Here is a 17,039-nt window from a genome sequence, read left to right as displayed (position 1 = left end):
CTCATCCATACGGGGCCAATGCTGCCGCCATTCTGAGGCAAGCCCGACCGTAACACCACATAGTCTCGCAACAGTTATCAATTTCACACCTGACAATATTGCCTGATATAAACGTATACACTCCCTTCCACGTCAAAAGACGACCGGGCACACAGCAAGACGCTACCAAGTCCCACACAGCAACGGCATCATACGCTCACCTGGCCCAAAGGTAGTTAGGTAGGTACATGGCCGACTTGATGTCGCACGAGCCAACACATCGTTCGAGTGTTTGACTCGCCCACTTACTACCTTCCCCTTCGCACCCTCTTCCCCGCGACACGGCTCGCTCATCTCATTCACTTCGTACCTACCTTATTGGAGGGTGGCCGACGGACGAGAGGGGAACAAATGAGATAAGCAGGAACCGTGAGGAGAAGGCCGGTAAACGCAAACTCGACGCAACGCAACGCAACGCAACCACGCAAGCTCCCCAAGTCGTCATCTGGGTTGTTATGCCAAGTCAGGTACGTATTCCTTCGTTTTCCCACCACACCCTCTTGTGAGAACGGGCAGCCGTCCGTCGAGGAAGACCAGCATCAGCAGCACTGCCCTTCAACCAGTGTATTCTGCCAAAGTGCCCTTGGCTCTCTTTGTCTAGGCACTGAGGAAGAGGAGGGGCGAGAGAGGGACGGTTACAGTTGGGATGGACCGACCGGGGGCGTTGACCTGCATCGATCATTAGGGGTTTGTGCTCCTGCAGCGGCCCTAGTGGGTTAGTCTGGTTCGTCTCGGTGCCTCCTCGACTTGCCTACTCGGATCTCAAATATGTGCCAGGCACGTTGGTGTTGCTGGTTGGACTCTTGAGTCTGAAGGTGTGGTGCAGGCAGGTGTGTTGAATGTCCATGGGGCCCGGCAAGTCCCTGCCACCCCTGTCCAGCCCACCACGGGTTGCGAGGTGCAATGAGCATGGCGCCGCTGCATCAGCCGGTCGTTGATTGGCCCCGGTCGAGACCAGCTGCAGGCCGTTAAGCTCGCAAAAACCCGCTTCGGGGCTTGGGTCCCTCCAAACCTTCTCTCCTACAATTCCTCCCGTCGAGTTCCCTGACCTGACAGCCCAGCACTCTCGCTCTGTCTGCACTGCAGCACTCTAGCACTCTAGCACTCCAGCACCACCACCACCACCACCACCGACGAAGCGCTTTTCCCCTCGGGCTCTTTCTCCCACCTGTCTCTTCCTCCTCCTTTCGCCTCACATAAGCACCACAAGCGAAAGTACGAATTTCCCCCTCTAGCCAGCCTCTCTTTACACGAGTTGTTTATTTCGTTTTATTTCCTATTTGATTTTTCAGCTGGTCTCGCCTTCGTTCGGGTTCCTACGCACCGAAGCGTCTTCAAACTGCCCCAGCTGACGTCTGTCTGTCTTTCGCCAGAACCGCAGAGCGCTGACCACACGGAACTTGCCTCCTTCCCACTTTTCTCCCTCTTCCCACTCTTCAGCAACTTTGCCCAGCTGTAGTGCGTTTGTGCACCCCCCAACTCTCTTGCCGCCTCAGCACCACCACAGAAGGGCCCTCAACTCGGCACCTTTTTTTGTTTTGCCGCCTACAACCAGCAACAAGGCAACAGGACGCTGCATACAAAACCACAGCAGTTCAGACAGAAAGGCGACTGTGGATCCTTGTGCACTTCAAGGGCCATCCTTTGGCTATCATTCACGACAATTTTTTATGAATTCACCACTCTGGAAGCGATACTATCACTGTTGCCACAATGACTGAACCGGATCAGTGCATCATATGCCTGGAGTCGCTGCAGCACCCCTCGTCCCAGCCAGACAGTGCAAACGGAGCGGGACCAGCAGCGTCCGCAACTACACAGGCCGTCTACCGTACCATCGACTCAGACATTGAAATCCTCGAGGACCAAGAGTCCAACTTCATTGCTACTCTGGTTGGCTGCAACCATGTTGTCCACGATCAGTGCATCAGGAGTTGGGCCAAGAACTCAAACACTTGCCCTATTTGCCGGACGCCCTTTAATGAGGTCAGTCTATCATCTGAGCTCAATGGTACGTATCGAAACATCCTGCTCGACAACCCGACAGCAACAGCAGAGGCTAACACTTTCCTCCCCCCTCAGGCCCTCCTATCGATTCGTACGCCGTCCAGGACAAGAAGCAAGAGCAAGAGTTCGACATTCACAGGTGGCTGGAGGAGAACCCTGAAGACGAAGCCTCGGAGCCAAGTCCCGCCTGCCCCATTTGCGAGTCTTCGGACCACGAAGAAGTGCTGCTCCTCTGCGACGGTTGCAATGCCGCCTACCACACGCACTGCATCGGGCTGTCCGGTGTTCCACAGACCGAGTACTGGTACTGCTTCGAGTGTGCCGAGAATCACGCAGGTCGGTCCAGCTCGAGCGAGACTTCGGATGTCGAAGTGCAGGCGCAGCGGCAGCCTATTACGCAGGCTGCTCGCTCAGCAGCCAACCGGCGAAACGTCGTTGCCCGACGAGGCTTCTTGCGTACTCAGTTGCAAGCCAGGAACGCGCGGCGCGAAGCGAGATCTCTCGAATGGCAAGGCGCATGGGATCGGATTGCGAGCCGCATCTACGACGCTACCGATATCGACCTCGACAATGACGAAGATGAGGATCTCTTCCAGGGTTTCCGTCGTGCCCAGGCACAGAGAGAGCAGATCCGTGAGATCCAAGAGCACCAGGACTGGCAGCAGCGCATGAACATCGCCAGCCGCCTAGGCGCCAGAGACATTTTCGTACAGAACATCCGCCCGGCCGTGGGTCACCGTTTGGATGGCGCACCCGTCGAGCCGGTCGCCCAACCTGCTCTACCACCTCCCGAGACACGAGAGGAACAGCAGGCCTGGGGAGCCCTTGACAGAGCTCGCGAAGCAGAGACTACCCCCAACACCCGCAAGCGAAAGACAAGGTCCGTCACGGCCTCTCCTCAGGAACCCGCTCAAGAGCCCGAGCGCAAGCTCAAGCGACCTCGCACCCGCCGACTGCCTTTGCACGGAGAAGCTTCAGGGTCCGCTTCTGCTTCAACTTCGGGTTCTGGCTCTGCCTCTGCGTCCAACTCGGCTTCCGCTTCTGCACCTGCGGCCGCATCGTCGCCCGCGGCGACGACCGTACTGGTCTCGAGGCCTCAGACGAACGGCGCCACCCAACATGTCCAGTCTCCGGTCAGTGCTGAGCCTGGCCCATCTTTCCTGTCGTCGTTACTCAAGGAGGTGGAGATGAGCACTCCGTCAGACGATGAGACGGTGCGGAATTATTTCGGCACCCATTCCGGTGCCGACCCCTCGTCACCGGCGGCATCCCCCTCCTCATCATCACGCAACTCTCCGCGGGCGCTATCCCTCACACCGCCGCCACACTCCCGACCTACCTCGCCTACGTTGTCTTTGAGCTCGTATGTGGAGCCGAGGTTTCCTAAAGCCAACTACTCGCCCACTCGAAACACGGGTGACAGCAGCGACTCCGATAGTCGTTCGAACGGCGCCGAAATCCGCCAGCCTCGACCGCAGCGGCCAAACCGGCAGCGACCCAACTTTTCCCGGTCGCAAGACTCGTCCCCCACACGCCCGCCGGCCATTCCCTTCGAAACGAAGGAGAAAATCAGCGGCATCGTCCGGGCCGCTCTCAAGCCTCATTGGCGCGCACAAGAGCTCACATCGGAGCAGTACGCAAATATCAATCGGGACGTCTCTCGAAAGTTATACGAGGGTCTTCGCGATCCCCAAAGTTTGGACGAAGACGCCAAGAAAGCATGGGAAAAGATCGCTTCCAAGGAGGTGGCTCGTGCAGTGGAGGAACTGAAGGCTTGATTGGCAGCACACACGGCATGGCGTTTTGTTTTTGGTGTTTGGCAGCGAACCAAGCGGTTTGATACCCGACACTCCAACCAGGGGAGGCTTCTTTGAAATTTTACGGCAATCAATTATCTTTCTGGATAGGAAAGACGCATTTGTAACTAGGGAGGTTCGATCTGCTCGAAATAGCGAGTGCTCCCTCAACACCATATTACGGCTTGAATTAAGGCCGAAGACGAAGCTTCTTGTACTGTAGATAGACGACGACGATACGACGAATGGACATACGACTCTTCATTTCAAATTGCAGGGACTGCGAGATCGGACCGTGGCCGGTTCTGCATGGGTGCTGTCAGTGGCATCAGACACACCCACGGAGATAGAATGACGGCGTGAGGCGTACAAGAGCAACGAGATGTCCTCAGCGGAATGCCGAGCATTCTCTCTCGGTCTTGGCGACGCAGCAGCAAGGGCCAGCGACCCATTGATCAGTCATGAGTGGCTGAATATATGTTTGCAGTAACTATCTAACAGTATAACCCAGTAAGAAATGCAGGTGCTGCTAGCGAAAAAAGACTGCTCTTTACTCTGGGCACCGGATAAATGATCAGGACGTTCTGGAGGCGGAACAGGTCTTGACGATAAGGAATTGGTGCCGTAGTGAGAAAAAAAGAAGAAGAGGAAGAGAAGCTGCGGGTCGGTGCAAAGATGATAAAGGCTCTGCAACGAGTGCCCCATTGCTTACGTGATGCAAGCCCGCCGGCGCTTCTCAGACGCCAAGTTAACCCGGTACCTCTCGAAGCTGAGCCACTAGCGTCTGCGGTCTTAGGTAAGCGATGCCAGAACACGGCGGTACGTACCTCGACCGAGCTTCGCAGCAAAAAAGTTCAATCCGAGATCTCGACTGGTGTGTCAATGAGGAGACTCAGTACACCTAACCATTCACCATGACGGCCGCCAGCAGAGGCGCAATCGCCGCCCTCGGGCGTATACGACGTGAGAGCCTTTTCGCCGTTGTAATCCCAGAGTAACTGACTAATTGATACGGGCAGCCACCCCTAGAGTCTGCCGACAATGCGCGAGGGTCCAGATCCGAGCTCCAGCTCCCTCACGGGCATACTCGGGCGCCGCTGCCGCTGCCTCGACAACGACGACGACCACGGCGCCTCCTCCAAACGTCGGCATTCCTCCTGAGCCCAAGGCGACGCGTCAGACGGGTTCCAACTACCATATCAAGGCCGGCGTGATCCTGACGCGGGCGCCGCTCCTCACGCGACCTCTGACGGCCTTCGAGCAGGCCTACTTCTTCTACCAGAAGCGGCTTAACGAGCGCCTGTCACTGCCATTCATCACGTCCGTCTACTTCAAGCCCGATACCCCGGCGCTAATCGATTGGAACATGAAGGTCAAGGACCGTCAGGGCACCGTGGCAAAGGAGCTCGGCGTGTACAACGGCAAGGCCTCGCGGGCGTGGGATGACGAGCTGATGGTCGGCGACGAGCTGAGCAGCCACGACACGACCGTCGACCTACTGTTGAAGGACTCCGTCATGCGCGTGAGTGACGACGCCGAGATCATCCCCGAGGAGGACCGGGCACCTCCCGAGGCCCTCGCGCCGCGAGTGTCGGAAGCGGACCATAAGCGCGACACGACAAGGCTGGACCGCGCCATGGACCGCACTCTGTACCTGGTCGTCAAGAAGATCTCCAAGGACGGTGCCAAGTGGGAGTTCCCCGCGGCGGGAATGTCCACGGAGGAGAACCTCCACGAGGTGAGTTTGGATACCCTTTCTCCTGACCCCCTTTACCAGGTTACAATGTCGTGACAAACAAATCGTGCTGACTGAGGAACGCAGGCTGCGCAGAGGATTCTTGACGAGACGGCGGGTGTCAACATGAACACGTGGATGGTCGGTCGCGTGCCGGTCGCCGCCTACGTGAAGAAGCCTGCGACCACCGAAGACAAGGGGCAAAAAACGTTCTTCCTCAAAGTCCGCATCATGGCGGGCCAGGCGGATCTGTCGGCCAATAAGCACCAGTACAAGGAGTTCAAGTGGTTGACGCGGGAGGAGCTCCAGGAGGTGCTGGAGCCTGGGTACTACCGCAGTGTACGAAACATGATGGCGGACCGGTAAAGACGGTTGGGGGAAGGGGCTTTGGCTTTCGACTGGTCCGACCCGCATCCAAGGAAGGGCAAAAGCAAGAAAAGGGATGTAACGCTGTTGTATCATAGATAAACTGTACAATCAAATCTTCACTGGACGATGTCGGCCGGTCTGGGCTCGACGTTCTTGCTTTCGGCTCCGGCTGCCCTTGGCTCCATTGGGGCCGGAAGCGGTCAAAGCGGCACGCTCTTCTTGAAGCTGTACTCTGGGTTCTGGTGCCAATACGCATTCTGTTCCGCAGCGGCATGCCGATTCGGCGTCCGGTGATGACGGTAGTCAAGATCATAATGCCACCTGAGCAGGTACATGGGCGAGCGGTGGCAGCAGAGATTCTCACAGTGTGTTTCATGACTATCCTGTTTCCATCGGTTTCTAGTACTTCATCAAAGCATTTTCGTGTTTTCGGCCTAATTCTCCTAGCATATGGATTTCTCATTCTTATATGTGTCCCACACACTGGTAGGCTAAGAATACAAGTCTGATGCTCGAGCTCGAACCTCGAAGAAAGCATGGCATTCGGTAGGTGTTCATCTGAATGTCGGCATAACGCTCCTTCCGTCGAGGATTTATTGCCCTGCTTCTCTTTCTAGGTACGGGGGTTTTTCGTCAACCACATCAGGTTACTTCGTCAAAGGCGCGATGGCTCCCGTCCAAGCAATGAATGTCACCATGAAGAACTCCTGGCGGCAGCTGCTCCGGGTATTACTGTCTATCGCCACTTCGCAATTCGTCCCCATCAACCTTAAGATGACCGGAATCACAGACAAGGGTTCGGAGGAGAGGTATAAAAAACCTAGAAGGCAATAAGTCTACGAAGCCGCGAAGAAGATAGCCTCCACCTTCAACACGTCTTTGGCCAAGACATCACTTGTATCATGGTCCAATCAGGTCGGCAATCCCCCTCTCTCCCCCCACCCCGCGACGTCGCATCTATCAGTCCGACACCTTCGTGGATGGCTCATGCAGTGTCCAGTCCTACAGCTTTACCGTCAGCCCTTACTTACATGCAGACACTCAAGATGACGAGATGTTCGTCCGGGATCTCGACAGACGACTGTGTGTAACGTATTACACCCCCAAGTTTTTAAGAAAAAGGGGTGTCCGGATGAAGAAACCCTACGAAGACTGCGTCCCGTATCTCAGCCACCAGGACGTCCGCATGGCCACCCAGCGAATGGAGAAGAAAATGTCGCCTCGGAAAGAGAGAGACCACCCTTACAACGAGGAGGACGATGGACTACATTGTTTCAGTGCATATGTTTAGGACACGGTCTACGGCTGGCTGGCGGGTTCCAACATGAAGGTAAGTGCCCCCCTAGTCGAGACCTATACCATGTCTGTCACAGAAATACCTGCTCATTGGTCTCCTCCGACCTGAATATAGGCTGACGACGATGCTTTTCGGAGATCTACGGAAATCGAGATACTCATCCCTCGTTCGGACAGCAAAAAGCAGACCAGCATCTATCATCAGATCGTCCGCAGACAGGTCCAAGTCCTTGTTCCGTACATGAGGTGCCGTATTTGGAATTATGGTGCCAATGTGATCATCTACTCAGTGGGTGACGAAAAAGACAATGAGATTGGTTTTATGTCAGCGGACGAGGTTGACGAAGTTGTGACAGCTTCTTACGGCTCTTAGAAACGCAAGTCCCTACGAGATCGGCTCTCGATCTTGTAGCGCAAGTACTCAGGTGAGGACAGCCCGCGTGGAGATGTTGCCAGAGGCTGACCACTTTGAGGACCAGAGAACATCTAGCCCCAGTTGGCCGGAGCCGGCGGGTGCCGACAACACGGGAGTTAGTCAACTCGAATTGAACGGCCTAGTATTCGCCTTGATCCGAAATATGACGCGGATCGCACCACACAAGACGGTTTACCTTGGGGAGTGAGGCTTGGCTAAGCATGTCGAATCAGCTGTGCAGAAGGCGGGGGTGCAGAAAGCGTGTGCTCGAAGTGATGGGTCTTGCAATGTCGTCAAGGACGGGTGATCCCTGGTGGGGTTTATGAGAAGCCCCGCAAAGCAATGTATCGATAGATGACCCGAAGACATAATCGAACCGCCAAGTCGAAGCGACATGACTCCCAATACGCTGGCTGGCCCCTGGAAGCGCCAGAGAACTCAGGGCAGGAACGACGTCCTTTCTCAGGACTTTCTTCTCTGATAGGTCGGTATGAGCGAGGTGACTATATGGACGTGCAAACAGCGAGGACGGAGATGGGAAAGGGGACAAAAGTGGCACAGGGGTGATGCAAAGAGGCGACATCAGAGTTAATCAAAGGCTCCCCACGAAGGCCAGTCTCTTCAATGCTTAGCCGTAGCCATATTGGACTGTCACTGACTGCCACCCACTATGCGCTTCGGTTCAATCTGGGGAAGCAATGGGCGGAGAACCCCTGAACCGCGAGGCCGTTTGTGTAAGCCTGCAATTGACAGTCGAGAGCCGGGGGGGGCGGGGGGGAGCAATTAAAGGGGCGTCATAATAAAGTAGTTAAGAAAGCCAGCAGTTGGACGAGAGCCCCGACCCGCATGATGCGGGAGAACACGAACATTGGAAATGACAGGCTGCGAGAGAGCATGAGACGACCATCTGGATATGGTTGGTGATCTCCGGGATTGGGGAGGTCGTCGAGGGCAACCCCTGTTGCTCCGACAGGCAAGGCGCCTTTCCCGAAGCAGAAGGTCCACCCAATGGGAATGCTGCTGCTACTGCTCGCGGAGGCTAGAGGGGTACTTGACATGTGAGGCGTCCGGTGGGACGTCACTGGTACTCGCTTATCGGCTCCCCTCGTTTTGGCGGTCAGTCCGCCTGGGCCGGCGGTGCAGAGCAGAGAAACAAACCGAGGCTAAACCGGGGCCGAAAAAAAGTGTAACCCTGTCGGTGCGTTCCTGCGCATGCTGTCAGCAGAGTCCAATTGGAATTCTCCAGCAGCACAGCACCCGGCACGCGCCAACAACGACGACCACCCACCCACACCACTCCCTTACTCTCTCTCTCTCCGCAGCACCCAGGAACTCCAAATCTAACCACATGTCGCGGCTCCTGTCATAGCAAGTGGCATTTTTGCATAGGAACGCGTATGATGGCCGCCATTCTCCGCACGCCGGACACATAATAATAGACCCAGTTCTTATTTTGTCCTCATTTCCCCCCGCCTGGGCCAGTTCAATGCCGACGTACTGACAACTTGCTGCCGCCCATAATTGTCTAACTATCCACCGCCGCAGACATGTCGTCCGTCAATGGCTCCTACACGGCGACCTTGAGTCCCACGGTCGCCTCCTCCGATACCACTGCCACGTTTCCTCCGCACATGCTCGCGAGCTCTATCTCGTCTCTCTCTTCCTCGACCTCATCACGCCACAACTCCCAGATATCAAAAACCTACCGCCAGGCCTCAACTCTGTTCCTCACGCGTCGGCTGCCCGAGGCCCTATCGACCATCCTGCCACTAATCACCCCGCCGCCGGGACAGTCAGAAGACGGCGTAAACGAGCCTGCGCCCGTCGCGAGGGCGTCACGATCCACGAGGATCAAGGTCTGGAGCCTGTATTTGACGACGTTGAACGCAATCGTCGAACTGGAGCCGGACGAGGGAAAGGATGCCTTCGGGAGCCAGGAGTGGCGGTCGCTATGCTCCAAGGTTAGAGAGGGCGAGGTGTGGGAAGAAGTCGTACGCAACGGATACCACGGCGTCGAGAGCGACGTCGACTCGGATGTTGTCATCAATCTGTGAGCTCCCCTCAGCCAGGGTCTCTGCTGGAGAAAAGCTAACAAGCACGCAGCGCCACGCTCCTCTTAGCCCACGCGCGGACGCAAGAATTAAATCAGAAAAAGCTAGAGAGCTATCTTGCAGCATCTACGTCGCCAAACATGGACTTATCCAAGCGGTTCTCGGACTCACCATCACCGTCACCACGGCTGAACCGGCACCGGTCTCCCGCCAAGGCTACGAGCGGAGCGGATACGCCGAGGGACCTCAATGCGCGGGTCAAGATCCTCGAGCTGTATACGCTGCACGTGCTAATCCGCAACAATGAATGGGATTATGCCCGCGAGTTTATCAGCGTGAGCTCAGTATTGGACGACGAGCGCCGTGAAGCGTTCTTGCAAGCTCTGGAGAGCCTACAGGAAGAGCAGCAAGAACAGGAGAGGCAAGAGACGGAAGAGCGTCGCCGTCAGGAGGAGCAACTGCGGCGCGACATCGAAGAGGCGAAGCAGCTGAGGGCCGAAAACGAAGAACGAGAACGCCGGAGGTTAGAGGAAGAGAGGGCACGGAGAGAAGGGGCCGAAGGGGACTACGGCATCGAAAAGACACCCAGTAAAGCAGGCTCGAGCAAGGCGGGGTCGAGCAAGGGACGTCACGCGAGAGTGGTCTCCAACGCCTCTGGCTCTAACTCGAATTCGAAACTGCCTGTCTCCCAGGCGAAAGGAAAATCGCCAACCGCGCCAACGTTTGGGACGAGGGCTTCAATGGTTTTGTCTCGCATACGCGAGGTAATAGACCAGCTGGGGGCGTCGTTTAAGACGAATCCTATGCTGCTGATGCGGCTGGTGGCCTTCATTTTGGGGTTGGTCGTCATGTTCGGGCAGAAGAACATCCGTGAACGGATACAGCGAGTGCTTGGTAACGGTTGGAATAAGGTTAAGGCAACTGCGGGAATGGGAGTTAAGGTTAGCTACATATGATTACGACGGATACTGCTTAGCTCTGGCTTCACTGTACTATACGGATTTGGGTGAACAATGGCCGTAATTGTCCGTGGCCTCTTTTATACTAACGCAAAAAATGAAGCTTTGTCGCAACATGAAGAGAGAACATCATTTCTGGCTACTGCCAAACGAAGCCCCAGTCTTTCCTCCACAAACTGTGTGCGACAGACACTATACGCCCGAACGCCAGACAATGCAAAAGCCCATTCCCGTAAAGCTCGTAGCCGTCTGTATCCTTTTCGTCGAACCACACCGGTGCCCATACCCGGGCGACGCAGGGACTAGTACGTCGCCGTCCGATTGGTCTTTTTCTGGTAAAACAGGTCGGTCCTGGAACTGCCGAGGTTTATGATCTTGGGGCAGCCATCGCGGTCCTTCTCGAGGCGCGTGCACTCGAAGCAGTAGAAGGCGTCCGAGATGCCCTCACCGCCGCAGACGACGCACTTGTTCTGGTAGTTGCCGAAGGAGCACTCGTCGCAGATGCGAACGAGGGTCGTCGGGCGCACGTAGGAGTCGCAGACGGGGCACTTGCCGTCGCACTTATCGCAGAGGCGGCCGATGGCGATACCGGCCTGCTTGCGGCACATGACGAGATCGCTGGCAATCGGGGTTAGCTTGGTGCATGTCAATAAGAGAGGCGAGCCGACTTACGGGTGATGACGCGACATTTTTTTTTCTTTTTCTTTCTTTTGGTGATTTCTGGGAAGAAGACCTTGCAAATGGGTGGTTTGGCTGGTATGGTGCTTCAAGTCGCTGAAGTGGATAGTCGCAAGTTCTGGCACCGCGATTCTGGGAACAAGTACGCGCCGGTCAGCCTTGCCACAACTTCTCCAAGCTTCTCTTTCCATCATTGGTGCGGACCCTTGCCTGATCCGGCCGAAGCGGGGATACCTAGCGGGACCCCGTCTCTGAGTGGCTGAGCCTCGCTGACAAACCTCAGCCTTGGAGCTCGAACCGGGAGCTTTTTTGAGCTCTAGCTAGGCTCTAGCACTCATTCCTTTTACCTGTCGAATCCGAACCTCATGTCCTCGCTGCTTCATTCGATCTGATCGCATTACTAGTCGAACATACGGCTTTGCGCGACAAGAAAGAATGGTCACGGTCACAGAGTATGGCGCGCATGGCTCCCTTGGGTCAGGCGAGAAGCTTACAGAATCTAGGGCGCCTGCCAACGCCATCCAATCGGAACCAACGATCTCCGAGGCAGAGGTCACGCAGAAGCGAAAAGCATCAGTAGCCTCGAACGGCGATGAGGGTTTGTCGAAGCGACCGAGGATTGAAGAAGGCGACCACTGTGACCCACCCGCACAGGACCCATCGACGATAGACCCGAGGCCACGGGATGGGGATGCAGGCGCCAGCACAACTCGGCGCACGTCCTTATCAAAAGACGAGGAGAAGAAGCGGGGCAAGCGGTTGTTCGGAGGTCTTCTCAGCACCTTGAGCCAGACCAACAGCGGCTCCCAACACAAGAAACGCAGGGAAATAGAGCAGCGACAGCATGAGAAGGCGCAAAAGCAACGGGCGGAGGACGAGAAGCGGAGAACGGAGAAGCTCGCGAGGATAACCGAGGCGAGATGGCAGGAGCAGATCAAGTTTGACGAGAAGGCTGTACGTTGTGGTTCCCCCTCTTGCAAACCTGATACAGCAGCTGATGTCCTTCTCCCTAGATGAAAAGCCGGCATGCGGGTATGGTCGCGATGGCGCATTCTCTCAGAACAAAGGCATGGCCACCAATTGTAAGATCTTCAGCTCGCGAACACGATATCGCAGGCTAACAGCTTTTAGTACTACCGACCGTGGAAGTTTACAAAAGAGCAAGAGGATGAGATCGACGCCCAGATTCGAGAGGCCAAGGCGACCGTGGCAAGGGAGACGGAGGCTTTCAGAGAGCGCAAGGACGAGCACGAACGGCGTTACGGCCAGAGCAGGCTGCCCACGAGAGATGACCTGCCCGCGCCTACAAACATTGAAGACCTGGCGAAGACACACTCAGAACCCCCCGCAGGAGCTGCTCCGGAAATCACGGCGGTCACGCATGATGTCCTTTCTCCAAGCCATCAGCATGACGAATCTGGCGATGTTGTTGAGGATGCTGAGGACATGGTTATTTACTGATACTGGACACGGGCTTCGACGTGCTCTTTTATTCGCTTCCTCGTGCGGCCAAGTTGATCGCCGTTTATATGCTTATGACTGCCGGTCGTTGGCGACACAGGCGGGTGGTGTTCTTCAATGTGGCGAGAGTTGATCAAAAGTTGGGGGCATGATACCAAACGGAGTTCAAAGCGGCATTTACTTGCGGGGTATATCTACGACAAATTCCATACATTTGAAACCAAAGACCGATTTCGCACCATTTCCAGCCGATGGTGATTGAGGCCGGACATGGCAGTGACGTACCAGTGCTCTATCTGGTGGGACTGTTCCTTGAGAGCCCCATCTCATGCTTTTGAATTGACAAAACCCGTTCGCTTTCAAGGTTTACAGCAATTCAGTTACAGTTTGGGATCAGCAGCTTGCCTAACCCCTTATTTTTCTTTTCTTTTCTTTTTTTTTCTTTGCAGGACGCAACGGTGGTGCCTGGACCGAGGCATCTCACAACGCCGACGGGGCGCTAAGACGATTTCATCCAGGGACTACGAGCAGGGCCCCGCGCGGGTGGGTTCCTGGCCATGTTGTTCGCCAATGCTTGCGGCTCGACTCCGTCACTCGGCCAAGTGCTGCCCCTCTTCTCAGCGCAACGGTCCACTGGTCCATGGTAATTCAAAAGAAGAATGTGGTGTCGCCCGAACCTAGCACGACTATGCCGAGGCTCGGTACACCGCTCAACGCTCGAATGGCATCTATTATGGGTCTGCAAGATGATAAGCAGAGGCGAGCCGAGTGGAAGCTTACGGAGCTTCCAATGGCTCCGGGAGCCGGCCGGTTCCAATGACTACATCGTATGTAAATAACTGGGCTTAGCGATAATTTCTTCATCCAGCTGCATCATTATCCCCGCTGTAACGCTTGCTTCGGACTTCTCCTCGCCTCCGTTTGAGTTGGCGCCAGGAACAAGGGTTCCTGCTTGGCATAAATAATGTTGCCAATCCATAATACACATGTATATGCCTCGTATATTTAAGCTCGTTGCTGCCCTTCTAGCTGAGCTAGCCGCCTCGCGTTGTTGCCTTTGACAGACACATCACACAAAAACGCTCACACACCTACGCCATGGCTGTCGATAAGATTGCCCCCAACGACCCGCGCGTCGAGCGCAAGGAGGCCGAGGTCAGGGGCAAGACCTACTCCTACCTTTACAGCAAGCCCGAGGGCACCCCCAAGGGCACCGTCGTTCTCATCCACGGCTGGCCCGATATCTCATTCGGCTGGCGCTACCAGATCCCCTTTTTCCTCTCGCTGGGCTACCAGGTGGTCGCGCCTGACGGCCTGGGCTACGGCCACACGTCGTCGCCTGAGAAGCTCGAGGAGTGGTCCCTCAAAAACATGTCGGACGACATCAAGGCGCTGTCCGAGCATGTTGCGCCCGGCGAGCAGATCGTTCTCGGCGGCCACGACTGGGGCGGTGCGCTCGTCTGGCGCGTCGCCATGTGGCACCCGGACCTCATCAAGGGCGTCTTCAGCGTCTGCACGCCGTACAACGCGCCGACGGCCGCCTGGTTCGACCTCGCCGACCTCATCGCCGCCGGGCACTTGACCAACTTCAGATACCAGCTGCAGCTGCGCAGCGCCGAGGTCGAGGAGAAGCTGACGAAGCCCGAGGACATCCGCCAGTTCCTCAGGGGCATCTACGGCGGCCGGGGCCCCAACGGCGAGCTCGCCTTCGACACACAGCGCGGCGTCATCTTTGAGAACCTCGACAAGATCGGCCCCACGCCCCTGCTGTCGGAGGAGGAGGTCGACTACTACTCGGAGAACTACCAGAAGAGCGGCCTGCGCGGGCCGCTGAACTGGTACCGTACGCGCAAGATCAACTACGATGACGAGCTGCCGCTGGCGGAGAAGATGGCGGCTGAGGGCGGCGAGTACAAGGTGACGCCGCCGAGCCTGTTCATCTCCGCCAGCAAGGACGCGGCGCTGCCGCCGTCCATATCGGCGGGCATGGACAAGCACTTTACGGACCTGACGCGCGGCGAGGTGACGGCGTCGCACTGGGCGCTGTGGGAGACGCCAGGGGAGGTGAACAAGCAGATCAAGCAGTGGCTCGAGACCAAGGTCGAGAAGACGCCGACGGCGTCGCTGTGAGTTCTGGGGCTTTCGAGAGGACGCGGCCCGAGTCGCGAGATGGCATTTCGACGGACGTTTTACGGTTTTCAATGACAGACGAGAATGAAGGGATCACATGGGGAAGGGGATGAAACATAGCGAACAAATGATGAATAGCGTTGCCAATCATGGCTGTCTCTCTTCGTGATCTATACTTCTCTCGTTTTCAACTACTTAAGGAGCTCACAGTGGTTTGATGGTACGGCGTGTGATGCACTAGTTCTCGGACGTTCAACCGACCTCGAGCGCGAGCCCTAGGCTCTGACTATTTGTGGCCTTCGTAGCCCAATCTTGCTTCTCGTGCGTCGTCCTGATATATAGTGCTCTGCGACCTCTTGCTCGGCTTCTAAGGTGGGTTGCTAACCGGCTGTCTGCTTGATACCGGGCCTGTACGTCCTCAAAAGGTTGTTCACTATGTCATGTTATCCATCAAAACTGACTAAATACGTTGGGTAGGCATCGTTGACCCACCACCATCGGCGCGGCGCTGATGGCGGGTTGTTTCGGTAGTCCATGCATCTCTCGCACCCTTCACTTGAGCGTAAACTTTGGGCCAGCGACTGAGGGCGCCGCGCCCTTGGCCTTCTTGTTGGGCTTCCCGCACGACGCGCACGAGTCGGCCCTGTAGGCGCAAGACTGGCAAAGGGCGTGGCCCTGGGAAACCTTTGTCTTGCACTTTGAGCAGGCGCTCGAGTACTGGGCGTAGGGGTTCTTGGCAGCCTTGGAGAGAAGCTTGCTCTTGCCGATGCCGGTGGACCCCATCGTCGGCTTGGAGGAGGACGCCGAAGCGGACGAGGATCCGTGGTAGATTTCGGCCTTTTTCTTGACGGAGGGCGTGGCGAGAGCCGTTGCGCCCTTGCCGAGCTTCTGGCATTTTGTGCAGACCATCGTGGACGGTTCGAGGTGTGGCGTAAGGGGGGGCAGGATGCGTCGTCGTCGTCCTTGAGGGGATGACGGTGCGGAAGGATGCGATGGCGGTCGAAGAGGCGGCGGCAGCGGGAGATGGGATCGAGTCGCGTATGGCTGGCGGCGTCGGGGGTTAAGGCTGAGGGAGGATGGCTGTGGCTTGCAGGAGAGCTGAAGAGAGTGACGCAACACCGCAGGGCTGGAGAGGTTAGTAAGCCAAAGTGCCACAAAACCTTCGCACCGGCCCGTTTTGCCTTCCTTTTGCTTCAGTTTCCCCTTGTGGGTCCGACGACCTGGATTTCAGGGCGGACCTAGCGCCTCGCCGGGGACGACGACAGGCTGTCCGGCTCACTGGCGGTAGCCACAATAGGGGCCCTCCTTTTCTTGCGTGTTTCCTCGCTGTGCATGGACGAGCCAGGACCCCCGACCAAGTTTCTTTAGTGCCACGGGAGAATGCCAGGGCGGCCGTACTACGTACAGTTTGTCTGTACAATCCGGATGGCCGAGAGTGGTGTATCCACAGGTAATAACAGACGATCGGGGGGGAGCAACTGAGGGAAAATTCGAGCGGGAGATGATGCTTAATACCTTCTGTGACGATAACTAGTAGGGGTTCTGATGGGATGGTTGTGGATACAGTATTGGGACGTCCCCGTATCGGCTCACGTCTGAGCGCTTTTGCTGACAAGCAGAGGCGGACCCAGAGTACCTAGCGTAGTATGCACTACCTACCTAGTTTACGTGTAGTGGCGTTGTCAAGGTAGTCAACAGTGACAGTGACGGGTCCCGAGATCTCGTGCGTCTGTCCACGATACTGGGCGATTGATGCAGCTTGTCACAATCCATCCTCGCATTGCCCTGTAAGTCGCAACCTAAACTAGCTACTGTGGCTGGAGGACGACGCAGCCCGCCAACCAGCATACCCAAGACCAAATGGGGGGGAGAATAGACGCGGATGAGATGAGATGCAGCGCAGCACAGCGCAGCACAGCGCAGCTGGTGTCGTGCCCCGGGAGCATCGGCCACTAAAACGCGAATAGCAACAACAAGCCCCATGCCTCCCTCCCCCGGCGGGGCTGGCACTCCACTCCCACCCGCATGCCCAGGCACAACTGCCTGGCAAAGTTGCAAGAGCGAAGGCTCGCAAGATTGCACAGTATAACAAACCAGCAGCAG

General features: G+C 56.5%; 8 protein-coding genes across 8 annotated transcripts; 6 read left to right on the top strand and 2 right to left on the bottom strand.

Annotated features, from left to right (window-relative positions):
- Positions 1-1,752: 1,752 nt before the first annotated feature.
- LY79DRAFT_581739 (PHD-finger domain-containing protein) lies at positions 1,753-3,824 on the top strand (the record flags this gene model as incomplete). The annotated part of the gene is made up of 2 exons (XM_060560208.1): positions 1,753-2,050; positions 2,122-3,824. The coding sequence occupies 2 exons, from the start codon at positions 1,753-1,755 to the stop codon at positions 3,822-3,824; spliced, it is 2,001 nt and encodes a 666-aa protein (XP_060411515.1).
- A 753-nt stretch (positions 3,825-4,577) lies between these two features.
- LY79DRAFT_301461 (NUDIX domain-containing protein) lies at positions 4,578-6,081 on the top strand. Its single transcript, XM_060552282.1, has 3 exons — positions 4,578-4,805; positions 4,874-5,580; positions 5,665-6,081. The coding sequence occupies exons 1-3, from the start codon at positions 4,757-4,759 to the stop codon at positions 5,941-5,943; spliced, it is 1,035 nt and encodes a 344-aa protein (XP_060411514.1). The 5' UTR covers positions 4,578-4,756; the 3' UTR covers positions 5,944-6,081.
- A 531-nt stretch (positions 6,082-6,612) lies between these two features.
- Positions 6,613-7,263, top strand: LY79DRAFT_692112 (uncharacterized protein; the record flags this gene model as incomplete). Its single annotated transcript, XM_060564761.1, has 3 exons — positions 6,613-6,742; positions 6,782-6,843; positions 6,911-7,263. The coding sequence occupies 3 exons, from the start codon at positions 6,613-6,615 to the stop codon at positions 7,235-7,237; spliced, it is 519 nt and encodes a 172-aa protein (XP_060411513.1). The 3' UTR covers positions 7,238-7,263.
- A 1,641-nt stretch (positions 7,264-8,904) lies between these two features.
- On the top strand, positions 8,905-10,708 carry LY79DRAFT_636691 (peroxin 26). Its single transcript, XM_060562275.1, has 2 exons — positions 8,905-9,707; positions 9,761-10,708. Exons 1-2 carry the CDS (start codon positions 9,205-9,207, stop codon positions 10,662-10,664), a joined length of 1,407 nt encoding a protein of 468 aa, XP_060411512.1. The 5' UTR covers positions 8,905-9,204; the 3' UTR covers positions 10,665-10,708.
- A 4-nt stretch (positions 10,709-10,712) lies between these two features.
- Positions 10,713-11,469, bottom strand: LY79DRAFT_611753 (PHF5-like protein). The gene is made up of 2 exons (XM_060561950.1): positions 11,340-11,469; positions 10,713-11,285 (listed from the first exon to the last, which is right to left on the bottom strand). The coding sequence occupies exons 1-2, from the start codon at positions 11,354-11,356 to the stop codon at positions 10,970-10,972; spliced, it is 333 nt and encodes a 110-aa protein (XP_060411511.1). The 5' UTR covers positions 11,357-11,469; the 3' UTR covers positions 10,713-10,969.
- A 311-nt stretch (positions 11,470-11,780) lies between these two features.
- LY79DRAFT_520612 (pinin/SDK/memA/ protein conserved region-domain-containing protein) lies at positions 11,781-12,806 on the top strand (the record flags this gene model as incomplete). The annotated part of the gene is made up of 3 exons (XM_060555263.1): positions 11,781-12,299; positions 12,359-12,427; positions 12,477-12,806. The coding sequence occupies 3 exons, from the start codon at positions 11,781-11,783 to the stop codon at positions 12,804-12,806; spliced, it is 918 nt and encodes a 305-aa protein (XP_060411510.1).
- An 872-nt stretch (positions 12,807-13,678) lies between these two features.
- Positions 13,679-15,084, top strand: LY79DRAFT_561225 (Alpha/Beta hydrolase protein). The gene has a single exon (XM_060558386.1). The coding sequence runs from the start codon at positions 13,905-13,907 to the stop codon at positions 14,934-14,936; it is 1,032 nt and encodes a 343-aa protein (XP_060411509.1). The 5' UTR covers positions 13,679-13,904; the 3' UTR covers positions 14,937-15,084.
- A 404-nt stretch (positions 15,085-15,488) lies between these two features.
- LY79DRAFT_520575 (microtubule-associated protein) lies at positions 15,489-15,845 on the bottom strand (the record flags this gene model as incomplete). Its single annotated transcript, XM_060555255.1, has 1 exon — positions 15,489-15,845. The coding sequence occupies one exon, from the start codon at positions 15,843-15,845 to the stop codon at positions 15,489-15,491; it is 357 nt and encodes a 118-aa protein (XP_060411508.1).
- Positions 15,846-17,039: the final 1,194 nt, after the last annotated feature.

The sequence above is a fragment of the Colletotrichum navitas genome (genome assembly GCF_030913465.1).
Source record: "Colletotrichum navitas strain CBS 125086 chromosome Unknown LY79scaffold_54, whole genome shotgun sequence".
NCBI lineage: Eukaryota > Fungi > Ascomycota > Sordariomycetes > Glomerellales > Glomerellaceae > Colletotrichum > Colletotrichum navitas.
This window is presented reverse-complemented; position numbering and strand designations above follow the sequence as displayed.